Below are 13,295 nucleotides of genomic sequence, written 5' to 3'. Positions count from 1 at the left end.
GTAGCCGAGACTGTTACTCCCGTGTGGGCCTCTACAGCCACAACAGACGCTGCTCTAACACAGACTGAAGCAAGACTTTCCAGGCACAGATCCATGGTCTCACGAGACTAACGGATGACACCACCACCACCATTCTCCTAATCTCTCTAAATCCTTTCTGTAGCCTCTCTACTTCCTCAAAACAACCTGTCAATCCACCTATCTTCATATTATCTGCAAACTTTGCAACAAATCCATTAATTCCATTATCCTAATTATTGACGTATAATATAACAACAATCAGTCCCAACACAGACCCTGTGGGACACTACTAGTCACCACTGTTATCTGCCTTTCCTGCAATACTTCTTGCATTGAAACATATGTAGCTCAGGACGCTAGTCGCAAAATAAATCAATCTTTTGATTTCTAACTTCATATGTGGTCTTACCAACATCTGCCTCCACAACCACTTCACTAAATGTCCTGGTTCCTTGGTTCCCATCTCCCTGTAACTCTGGTTTAATCCCACCGAGAAGCATTAAAAAACCTTCCCTCTCCAGTTCAGGTACAAACCGTCTCTTCTGTATTGGTCTCACCAAAGTGATATACCTGTTCTTGAAGGTGATGGCCACAGGGGCAGTTTACACTAGTTCCTTAAACCCTTTCCCCTTCCTGACTTTCACCCAGTTTCCTGTGTCCTGCATCTTGGGTGTAACTACCACTCGATATGTCCTATCACCCCCTCAGCATCATGAATGATCTGGAAGGATCAGTCCCAGCTCCAATTCCTTAATGCAGTTTGTTAGAAGCTGCAGCTGGATGCACTTCACCCAGTTGTAGTTTTCAGAGACACTGGAGGTCTCCTTGCCTTCCCACATCAGACAAGAGGACCATTTCATTATCCGGCCTCGCATCTCTACATTGTAACTGGGCATATATAAAGAAGAGAAGGAAAAAAAAGTTTCAGTTTTTCTTTCCATTGCTTTCTGTGAGTGAAGCCTCACTTTGTGGAAGCCTCAAAGAGCTAAGGTCTCAAGATCGTCACCCTCACGATGTCTACTGAGACGATGGACGCTGTGCTTGCCTCTGCCTTCCGCTAACTTGCTCTTACTAATCAATCCCAAATGCTGATTGGTGCCTGGTCTTGCTGCGGCCTTTTATCCTCAAGAATTGAAACAGATTGATTTCCCCTCCTCTCCAAACTCCTGATGTCTGGATTCTGATGCTGGACAAAGCTCTTCTTCTTGAAAAATATGTCTTCTTGTAAAATTTAACTATTTCCCCCTTTAACTGTCTCAGATCCATTCAGCACAGCCCGAGTTTCTGCAAATTCGGTTCAGCAAACATACACCAGAATCCTTAAAGACCAATTTCTCCTTCTTGTAATTTGGGATACAAAATTCCTCTCTGTCTCCAAGATCTATTAAGGACTTGTCAGAATCTGATGCCCACATGAATTTGTCTGGCTGTAGAGTGGCATTTATCCCTGGTTTTGCTCATTCCCATCTATTAATCCCTGTTGACCATAATGCTGCTCCCACTTCTTGCTTCATTGGGAAATGTGGTCATGCAACCTGTCACCCCTCTGTCAATCTGAGACAAGTTGTAATCCAAACACAAATCCTTGCAGGACACCATTAGTCACATTCTCCCAACATGGGCCACGTAATCTCTGCAGATTATCCCCACACTCTGCCTTGTCCCATTGAGGCAACTGTCTGTTCAGGTCAACATTTTGCCTTCAGTTCCACGAGCATCAGTGAAATGCCATTAAAGTCTAAACCTCCAGCAGATCTCCCTGTGGGAAAGGACTTCAGCTGTGGGACTGAGGACTTCAGGTGCTGGTGGTCCTGGTAAAGCAGTTCACAACATCCTGACTGAGATACTCTCTCCATTCCAACCAAACTCCAGAGAACCGAGTTCATCATTTATATGAAAATAGAGAATAATATTTGACCACATACCTTTAAATGCCATCCAGGAAATTGTAGTAACGATGATGACAATGAGAAAACCAACATTATAGACAGACATCCATCTTCTCAATCTATCAACATCTTTGGATAAATGAAAATTAATCAGTTTGAAAGCCATAGTAACAGATCTACACAAATTATTTCACATAAGCATCAATTTGCAATGTGTTCTTGGTAATGAAGATGGACCCTGAGTCAGTCAGTCTTCTTAAACACAGGGAAACCCAACCAGTTCAGAAATCAGAACACTGGACTGAAGAAAGTCCAGGGATCTCTCTCACACTGGCAGCAAGCAGAGAAGCCAATAAACAACAGAAAAACACAAACACATATTTGATAACTTCTATATTCCATAATCGAGTGTCTGTACATACAGAATTGGCAGGTACACTGCAGTCTCCCTGTGTACATATCCAGCAGATGAGATAACAATCCACTGCAAATCAGCTTTGTACTATTCTAGAGAACGTGACTGAACCATCACCACACCCAGATGCTCGAGGCTTCAGACAGTGTTCTGGTCCAAGAAAAAACTGAACTCAATGTGAGTGCAGACTAAACTGTCCAAAAACTGGGACATTTAACATAGGAAAAGATAGTGATTTTCCAATAAGTGCATTGGTAACCAGTGATACACGTCTGAGGAATTTTCCACCATAAGATCAAGGGACACTTCCTTCACCCAGATTTTTTAATTCATTCGGACTGATGGGTTCACTAATTATTGTTTAGAAGGCTGCAAGACCATAAGACATAGGAGCAGAATTAGGCTATCTGGCTCATCGAGTCTGCTGCACCATTCAACCATGGTTAATTCTTTTTTACCCCTCCTCAGTCCCACTCCCTGGCCTTCTCCCCGTCACCTTTAATGCCGTGGCCAATTAGCAACCTATCAATTTTTGCCTCAAATATGACCAACGTCCTGTCTTCCACAGCAGCCTCTGTTAATAAATTCCACAAATTCACCATCTTCTGGCCAAGGAAATTGTTTCAAATGTGCCCTCATGTTCTAGACTTCCCCAACATGGGAAACATCCTTTCCACGTCTGCTCTATCTAGGCCTTTCAAAATTTGAAATCCTTCTGATTTCTAGTGAGTACAGGCTCAGAGCCATCAAACTTTCCTCATATGATAACCCTTTCATTCCAGAATCATCCTCGTGAACCTCCTCTGAACCCTTTCAAATGCCAGCACATCTTTTCTCAGATGAGGAACCCAAAACTGTTCACAATACTCAAGGTGAGGCCTCACAAATGCCTTATAAAACCTCAGCATCACATCCCTGCTCTTATATTCTAGTCTTCCTGAAATGAATGTTAACATTACATTACATTACACTATTTACTCAACTAAACACTTTAAAATTCAGAGATTTTGTAGATTTCAAAATAATACAAATTATGTGGTGGCATCCGTTAGCCTTGCGAGACCATGGATCTGCGACTGGAAAGTCTTGCTTCAGACTGTGTTAGAGTCTGTGTTATCTGTGTTATCTGTGTAGACTGTGTTATCTGTTGTGGCTGTAGAGGCCCACACGGGAGTGACAGTCTCGGCTGCAGTGACTGCACTTGAAGGCGCTGTCCTCCAGTGTTGTCTTGGTGCTGTTTTTCCGACGAGTGCGCTTTTCTTCAGCAGCAAGCCTCAGCTTCTCTTCTCCTCTTTTTAGACCTCTGCGTAGTTCCAGCCTCCAGTGAGAACGATCGCTTGCGATGTCCTCCCACCTCTCGACGTTCATTTCCAGTGACTTCATGTCTCTCTTGCAAACGTCTTTGAAACGAAGGTGGGGCCACCCTTGTGCTCTCTTGCCAGAGGCCAGTTCCCCGTACAGCAGGTCTTTCGGGATCCTCCCGTCTGACATGCGGTGTACGTGACCCAGCCAGCGGAGACGGCGTTGTTGGAGCAGGGTGAAGAGGCTGGGTATCTGGGCGTGGGCCAGGACCTCATTGTTGGTGACTCGGTCAGTCCACATGATGTCCAGGATGCGTCTCAGGCTGCGAAGGTGGAAGGCATTGAGACACCGCTCTTGTCTGTAGTAGAGGCTCCAGGTCTCGCTGCCGTAAAGCAGTGTGCTGAGGACACAGGCCCTGTAGACTGCAACTTTGGTGTGCGTCGTCAGCTTTCTGTTCTCTCAGACTCTCTTTGTCAGCCTGGCGAATGTTGAGGCTGCTCGTCCGATCCGTCTATTGATCTCGGGGTCTAGGGAGAGGCTGTCTGTGATGGTGGAGTCAAGGTATGTAAACTCGTGAACTACCTCCAGCTCGTAGTTTTTGATGGTAATGGCAGGGGGGTGCTGAACGCCTTGGCCCAACACGTTGGTTTTCTTCAGGCTGATGGTCAAGCTGAAGTCCTGGCAGGCTCTTGAGAAGCTGTCCATGAGGCGTTGCAGTTGCTCTTCAGAGTGTGTTGCCAGTGCCGCATCGTCTGCAAACAACATGTCCCTGATGAGTAATTCACAAACCTTGGTTTTTGCCCTCAGCCGGGACAGACTGAACAACTTCCCGTCCGATCTGGTGTGGAGGTAGACACCATCAGTTGATGTTCCAAAGGTATGCTTCAGCATGACTGTGAATAAGGTGCCAAACAGGGTGGGGGCAAGCACACAGCCCTGCTTCACACCGCTGCGGATGTTGAAGGCCTTCGAAGAAGAGCCGTTGAACTGAACGACGCCCTTCATGTCTGTGTGGAATGACTGAACTATCCTGAGGAGCCTCGAGGAACAACCAATCCTGGCGGGGATTTTGAACAGGCCGTCTCTGCTCATGAGGTCGAAGGCCTTCGTAAGGTCAATGAAAGCGACGTAGAGTGGTTGTCTTTGCTGTCTGCATTTCTCTTGTAGCTGTCAAAGGGAGAAGATCATGTCGATTGTGGAGCGTTCTGACCTGAAACTGCACTGAGACTCGGGATATACCCTTTCGGCTATTTTCTGCAGTCTGTTCAGGACCACACGGGCGAAGACCTTCCCAACAATGCTCAGCAAGGAGATTCCCCTGTAACTGTTACAGTCGCTTCTGTCCCCTTTGTTCTTATATATGGTGATGATATCGCAGTCTCTCATGTGTTGCGGCACTGCTCCCTCTGTCCAGTAATGGCACAGTAGTTATCGCAGGTGGTTTAACAGGATGCCCTTTGCACATTTGATGGCCTCTGGTGGAATGCCATCCAATCCTGGTGCCTTCCCAGTGGGCAGGCTGTCGATGGCTTTACTCAGCTCTTCGGCAGTCGGCAATGCATCAAGTTCCTCCATGACAGGCAGGCATTCCACAGCGTCTAGCGTGCTGTCCGAGATGCTGTTTTCTCTGGAGAAGAGTTCAGAGTAACGTTCCACCCATCTCTCCATCTGCTTGCCTTTGTCATTGATGGTCTCTCCTGTTATGGTTTTCAATGGTGCTGTCTTGCTCTGGGTTGGCCCGATGGCTTTCTTGATCCCCTCGTACACTCCACAATGTTGCCTGTGTCAAATGATGACTGAATGCTCTCGCATAGTTGTAGCCAGTAGTCATTTGCACAGCATCTGGCTGTTTCCTGGGCCTTGCTTCTTGCAGTCCTTAGCACTTGCAGTGTTGCCTGGGTGGGGTGGCGTTTGTGCTCTAGTAGTGTGACAGGCTTCACCTCGATGATGGGGGTGAGCTTACTTGAGCTCGCATCAAACCAGTCCTGTGTCTTGCCCCGTTTCTTCCCGAAGACCTTGAGTGCAGTGCTGTGGATAGTGTCCCTGAGAGGGTCCCATCTCTGCTGAGCATCTCCTCCTGGTGGGTCTGCAAGGAGAGCATCCTCCAGTGACTTGATGAACTCTGCAGCTTTGTCTGGCTGTTGTGTCTCACCGGCATCGATGCGCTGCTTGCCTGGAGGCTTGGAGCAGTGCATCTTCTTCGGCCGAAGTCTGATCTTGCAGCAAACCGGAGAGTGATTCGTGTCGCAGTCGGCACTCTGATAGCAGCAAGTCATCAGCACATTTCTCAGGTGACGGCGTCTTGTTATTATCAGGTCTAGCTGGTGCCAGTGTTTGGAGCGGGATGCCGCCAAAACACTTTGTGCTGAGCTTTGGTCTGGTCGTAGCTGTTAGTGACACACAATTCGTGGAGCATGCGAAGCTCGAGCAGTCGTTGCCCGTTGTCATTCATGCTGCCAATCCCATACCGCCCCAGGCAGCTTGGCCGGGAGTTGTGGTCGGCGCCCACTCTGGCGTTGAAGTCGCCAAGTAGCAACAGCTGTTGCTGACTTGGGATTTCCTGTATCATCATTGAGAGCTGGTCGTAGAACTTGTCCCTTGTGTCTTGTGTAGAGTAGAGGGTTGGGGCATAGACACTGACGAGGTTGACAGGCCCGTCAGATGTGTGGAGTCGAAGTGAGAAAATCCGCTCTGTCGTTTTCTCACTAGGCTCTACCATCTTCAGCAGCGGGTTCTTCACAGCAAAGCCAACACCATGCTCTCTGGTCTCGTCTGAGCCCTTCCCCTGCCAGAAGAAGGTATAGTCTCTTTCACGTAGGGTTCCCGATTCTGCGAGACGTGTCTATTGGAGCGTTGCGATGTCCACTTTGAGTCTCGACAGTTCATTGTTAATCACTGCTGTCTTGCGTGTGCCGCTGATCTCCCGAAGCTCATCTGATATATCAGTTGTCATGGTCCGTATATTCCAGCATCCTGGTCTGAGTGCTGGCTTCTTTCTTCGTCTTCTAGTTGTGCTTGGTACAGCGTTTACAGTCCGCAGTTGGGGCTGCTTGTATCCCGAAGCCCCACGCACCCAGTGGAGCGGGCGGACTGTGGCGGGACAGCACCTAATTGTCTGGGGGCTGTCCTGCTTGAGACGGGCAGAAGCTGTCCAGTGAGACGTGATGGTCTCTCCCTCCGTCGAAAGCAACCCCTGGCGCCTTGCTCTACACCAGTCGAACGCAGGCTTATAACCGGTAGACCGCTGCTTTCTGTGTTGTGCTGTCGCGGTGAGGCGACGCTGGAGTGTCCTCTCCAGGGCGCAGGCCTGGGCAAGGTTGTATGGAAGACCGGCAGTTGCCCATGCTGCAAGTCTCCCCTCTCCACGACACCGATGTTGTCCAAGGGAAGGGCAAGGGCCGATACAGCTTGGCACCAGTGTCATCTCAGGAGTTTCCAGAACGAGGTTGAAGGCAATGTCGGACTGCCTTAGGGACTCCAGCTCCGGATTTGTCCTCAGGGTTTACTCCTGAAGCCTTTCCCATAAGTGGGTATGGCCGCAAGGCAGCAGAGGTTTGAAATCAATGTTTCCCTCTCTTAGATGGACTGCCATCCCAGGCTGACGAGCTCCATCTACCCGAAGCACTGGTTTAAGGCACCAGGACCCTCCTTCGCCCCTTCTCCTGTCAGTAGAAACAGTTCCGCTGGACTTAGAGACTAAGCCACACGAGAAGGCCAGGAGTTGGACTTAGTTGTCAGAGGCTATTTGAGGCTCATGCCGTGAGGAGAACTTTTAGATAGTGGGAGCTTGTCCCCACTACCACTCTTGGCTTGACAACTTTGGAACCTTGGAACAAATTATGTATAAAGTTAAAAATGGACAGCTACCACAAAGTATCCAAAGGTTGCTTAAAATGAGAGAAGGTCAACATGATTTGAGAGGAACATGTATATTTCAAAAACAAAGGATAAGAACAAATGTAAAAAATCATTGTATTTCAGTCAGAGGAGTGAATCTATGGAACAGTTGTAGTGAGAATTTAAAAACATGCACCACACTTAACAAGTTTAAAAAATTATTTATAAGTAATTTAATGAACAAATATAAAATACATGATTTAAAATGAATGAGACTAATGTAAATAAATGATATTTGGAATTGGATTTTGTGGTAAAAGATTATGATTTTTTTTTTGTTTTTGACGTGATGATCGACGCCAAATATGTTGTTGCATAAGTAAGAGGGGTAGGCGTAATAAGCTGTAGCTTCGGCCTACGCCCTTTCGGTCTGTTTTAAAGAATGTCTATGTTTTTTGTTGTAATTTTGTCCTATGAAATCATTGTTATGAAATCATCGTTGAAAATGATGCTTTTTGTTATGTTTGTACTGACTGAATAAAATTTCATTCATTCATTTGCTTTCCTCACCACTGACTCGACCTGTAAGATAAACTTTAGGGTGTTTTGCACGATTTCCAAGTCCCTTTGCATCTCAGATTTTTGGATTTTCTCCCTGTTTAGAAAATAGTCTGCACATTTATTTCCACTACCAATGTGCATGACAATGCATTTTCCAACACTGTATTTCATTTGCCATTCTCTTGCCCATTCTCCTCATCTGTCTAAATCCTTCTACAGCCTCCCTTTTTCCTCAACACTACCAGCCCCTCCACCAATCTTTGTGTCATCTGCAAACTTGGCAGCAAAGCCATCTATTCCAGGCTTTCTCCACTGGGGTTCCATGAGAGTTTGTGATTGAAGAAATAAACTTGGTTTATTTGAACTCCATGCAACATGTGACGCTAACGCTCACAGTGGTGGGCAGTGACCGAGCAGACACGTTAGCAATCTCATTCGAGGTCTCTCAGCCCAGTGTGGCAGTGCAGAGTAGGGCCGTGTTTATTTGGCCATTGACAGATGTTGAGAACTGTATTGCATGGAGGGAAGGATGGTAGGCTGATATTTGGTGAGCCCTGTGTTACACGGAGGGGTGGACTGTACGCTGATAAATGGTGAGTGCTGCATTACACAGAGGAGAGGACAGTAGGTTGATGAGGAGCATGAAGTTTGTTTTCAGAACAATGAATGGACTCACTCATTTTTATATCTTACTAACCTCCATGTTTTACAGACATGTCTGATGTTCCATTGTGGTGATTTTTGAATTACAATCTGAGTCATTTCACTGCACTAGTGCAACAACGGACACTAAAAGTCTGTCTCTACAATGAAAGCTATTTTTCAGTGGGTTTTACATGGACCAGTGATCCAAGTTGTCCTATTCCATTGTGCCTGGTCTGTGACAAACAACCTACTGTTTCCTTCCTGCTCTTCTCTTCAGCAGTCGCTCTTCTGGGTTCCTGAAAACTCTTGGCTACACCGTGGATCAGTGTTCTCCAGCGGTCTCTGTCACAAGCCAGCTGCTGCCACTCATTGACCTCGATATTTGGCTGAGAGAGCTGCTGCTTAAGTTGGTCTTTGTACCTCTTGTGCAGGACACTGTGATCTCTCTTTCCCTGAGGGAGTTCTCCATAGAGTACAGCTTTCGGTAACCTGGAGTTGTCCATGTGAGACGTGTGGCCTGGCCAGCAGAGATGCCTGAGCAGCAAAGTGGCTTCAATGCTTGGAAGTTGAGCCTTCACCAGGACCTCATTGTTGGAGACACGATCCGGTCAGCTGATCCCCACGATGGAGCAGAGGCAGCACTGATGGAAGTACCTGAGCAACTGGATTTGCCTGCGGTACAAGACCCAGGCTTCGGAGCCGTATAGCAGTGTTGTGATGACGGCAGCCCTGTACACCTGGATTTTTGTGGACAGACACAGCTGGTGTTCTTCCACATGTTTCTGGAAGCATCTGCAGGCACTGCTACCTCTGGCAAGTTGATTGTCAACGTCTCTTACTACCGTAGCGCCACTGGATATGACACTGCTCAGGTAGGTGAACTGCTCAAACGTGGTGAGAGGGGGGTCGTCAATGACAATCTGAGATGGGTTGTAAACCCCACGAGGGGGCTTCTGTTGGAGGATCATTGTTTTCTTCAGACCGACCGTTAACCCCAAAGCCCTTGCAGCCTTGGTGAACTGAGTGACTGCAGCCTGTAGCATGTCCTCTGTGTGAGTGAGACGAGCACCGTTGTCCATAAATAGTAGCTCGAGAATGGGCTCTAGCATGGATTTTGTTTGGGTGAGAAGGCTGCCACCCTCAAACAATATGATAAGTCAACTTGTTTATGACATGTCACATGATGTTGAAGAGGTTTTGTGTGACAAAGTGAAAAACAACAGCTTCTCTATCCAGGGTGATGAGTCAACAGATTTGACCAATAAATGTCATGTTGTCACACTTTTAAAATTTGCAAATGATGGTGAAATTCAAGAAAACTTTTTCTGTTCCAAAGAGCTGCCCAAAACAAGCAAAGGCCAAGATATATTTAATGTTTTGTCTTTGTATCTGGAAACAAAAGGTCTGTCTTGGAGGAACCGTTTTGGCGTCTGTACTGATGGTGCCCTCGATGGCTCCAGGAGGGGTTTCATTTCTCTTGTAACAAAAACAATCCTGATGGTGTCACAGCACACTGCTTTCTTCACAGAGAGGCGCTGATGCCCAAAACTCTTGGAGATGAAATGAAGAAGTTCTGGACGATGCTTCAAAAACGGTTGACTTTATTAAACGAAGACCAGTTCACTTGAGAATGTTTAAAAAAGTGTGAAAAACTGGACAAGGAGCACACCGATCTCCTCCACATACAGAAATCTGGTGGCTTAGCAGAGGATGAGTTCTCAACAGGATGTCTGAGCTGGAAGGTGAATTACAGGAGTACATGCAAGAAAATAGTAGACCAGATTTTACTCAGTGTTTTGACGATGAAGAATGTCTGCAGAAACTAACCTACTTAGCAGACATTTTTCATCATAAGAACCAGTTGAACAAGTCCCTGCAAGGTGCTGGAGAAAATGTTTTGACTTAAACTGACAAAAATCTTGGATTTAAAAGAAAACTGAATCTTTGGAAAAATCATATTGCAAAAGGAAATCTTGAAATGTTTCCAATGCTGCTTGGGCTTGAGAGTGAGCAAGGATCAGAAAGTCTCGAGTCTTACGAAAACCCCCTGGAATAACAAAATTGAACAGTATTTTTCCTCCCATTCAACACAAGTGTATGACAAGGTGAGAGACCCTTTCTTTGAACCTTCTGTTCAGCCTGAGAACTTGACTTTGAGAGAAGAGGAAGAACTTTGAGAGATGCCTTCTGATTTTGCGCTCAAGATGGGATTTACAGACCTGCCCCTGGACAAGTTATGGATTTCTGTGAAAGAAGAGTATCCTGCCATTCATAGGAAAGCAATGAACATTTTGCTGCAGTTTTCAACTTTGTACATGTGTCAGCAAGCTTTTTATTGTTTAACAAGCAACACGAGCAAGAATAGAGATTGTTTCATTTCAGTTGAAGGTGAAATCTGTGTGTGCTTATCTCAAGTTTGACCCAGAACTGAGTATTTGTGCACCAAAAATAAGCACAGGTTTCACATGCTAGGCCTATATTTGAGCCTGATCGTGTCACTTAGTAAGAAAATGTTTTTTCAAAGTCTTGTATAAAATTGTGTCTTAGGCTATATTTTTATTTATATTGCATTGGCTGATGGTTTTTAGTAACTTTACTATTCAGTATATTTTACTATTTACTAACTTTACTATTTCAGTATAGTCAGTATATTTTCATGTAAATAGCATTAATTAAAATCAATTTACAACCTTTATTTCAATTAAATTTACCGAGCCTTAAGTGAGTTTATTAACTTAAGTCAGTTTTTGTTAACAGAATTTTGTTATGTTTGCCTTATGAATTTTCAAACTTTATGAAAGGGAAAGAAAGAGATTAATCTCAAGAATAGTAAGCTAAGCTTAACTGTCTGTTTTTTCAAGAAAGGTTGGCTAAAAATTCATTCTCTACTCAAAAGAACATTAACAATTATTTTTGGATTATTATATCTATACCTTTCAGATCACGCTAATGAGCTGTAGATAAAATAATTTTTATCAGGAGATCCCTGAGACTCAAAAATTAATACAAAGGTTCATCCAGAGCAAAAAGTTTGAGAAAGGCTGGTCTAGCCTGTATATGTTTGGAATTTAAGCACTTGTGTGCCAAAGTGAATATACCTCTTATTTATTCAGATTTTTGATGTTGTGTACAAAGTACAGGTTGGTGGGATTTTAAAGTTGTTTGTATTTTTTTTTCAAATTGCCACTACTATATTGGTTTTGTATATTTGTTTAATTTATTTTCATACTGCATACATAACTAGTTGATATACAAGTGTGTGGACCAAAGTTAAACTTTTGATAGTTGCTTTCTGCATTAAGATGTCTCAAACAGATAAAGGAATTAAAGACTTGAAAAAGTTTTTGTTGTTCTGAGTGTGTATTCTTCCCAGGCTACAAAATTTAATTGCAGCAGTGGGGTAATTCCAAGTTAATTTACAGGGTTTTGATTTTTGTATGCAGTACAATTTACAATATAGAATAGCGTAGTGGTGAAGGACAGGACAGTCGTTCCCGTGAGACAGTGTCACGTGGAGACCATGGTAGAGACTTGATGCTGGGTTGGGACATCAGGGACTGAAGCCAGGATGTAGAACTGTGAAGGTGATCCAGAGCAACTGCGGCCGTGAAGTCATCGTGTTTTCCGCAGGAGATGTCAGCAACCCCTTTTCCAGGTTTGTTCTAGAGACCTTTTAAGGAATTGCGTTTTCATAGTGTTACATTCAGAGGATGAGAAAACTGAACCTGATTTCAATGAACAAATTGGAGAGATGTGTGGTCGGCATGAGGAAACCATGGCAACTGTTGATAAATTAAGCAAAATTTCCAACATATACGTTCCAAGGGAAAGACACATCGCTCCATTTACGGGGGATGCTAAGAAAGATGGGAGGTCTGTTGATGACTTTATTGAAGAAATCAATTGTGTACTTCATGCTAGAAATTAGACTGGCCAGGATCAGTATGATTTTGTTACGTCACTGCTCAGGGGTGCAGCTCCAGAAGAAGCACTGATGTGCAGTGATGACCAGGCTGATGACTTGTTCACCTATCTCAGGGAAGCTTTTAGAGACAAGCATAGTGCACCCCAGCTGTTGCATGGCTTCTATAGTCACAAACAGTGTGAGGGTGAAGATATAAGAAAGTTTTCACACGCCCTAGCCCAAGCTCTTAACTTTCAACTGAAGATGCTGTGGCCAATGAAAGGGTGGTGCTCGGAGATCAGTTTATAGAAGGGATCAGAGATCCTTCCCCTGGAAGGGAGCTCCACCGATTTGTGCGGAATAACCCTGGGACCTTGAAGTTAGAAGTGCGAGAGGAGGCTCATCTGTGGTTCTTAAGAGTCCTCAGGAAATGCAAAGACCGTAAAGTCAAAGTGTGGTGGTAGCCAGGCACAGTGCTCACCTCCTAAAGCTCAGGAATCCAAGTCTGTCAGTCTGGATGATGTCCTTAAAGTAGTCGCAGAGCAGAGCAAAGCCACTGGTGAGTTGACTCAAGCAGTGAAAGATCTTACTGTACAGAGGGGTATTGCATATGCTATTAGCAGTCGACCCAAGTTACAGCCTAGATTCACAGAGGATGGGCAACCAATATGTTTCAAGTGTCAGGTGGGGGGGGATGTGGACAAGAATTGCCCACAGAAGT

At 45.1% G+C, this 13,295-nt stretch overlaps 1 protein-coding gene across 1 annotated transcript in view; it reads right to left on the bottom strand.

Moving 5' to 3' along the window:
* The window catches only part of LOC140198124 (uncharacterized), a 144,422-nt gene that overhangs the window by 32,565 nt on the left and 98,562 nt on the right, over nucleotides 1–13,295 (bottom strand). Inside the window, exon 12 of the mRNA XM_072259067.1 lies at nucleotides 1,947–2,039. Within this exon, the coding sequence (XP_072115168.1) occupies nucleotides 1,947–2,039 (93 nt within the window). The remainder of the gene's footprint in view (nucleotides 1–1,946; nucleotides 2,040–13,295) is intronic.

The sequence above is a fragment of the Mobula birostris genome, chromosome 5 (assembly GCF_030028105.1).
Source record: "Mobula birostris isolate sMobBir1 chromosome 5, sMobBir1.hap1, whole genome shotgun sequence".
Lineage (NCBI taxonomy): Eukaryota > Metazoa > Chordata > Chondrichthyes > Myliobatiformes > Myliobatidae > Mobula > Mobula birostris.
The sequence above is the reverse complement of the archived record's forward strand: the minus strand, read 5'-3'. Positions and strand labels throughout refer to the sequence as shown.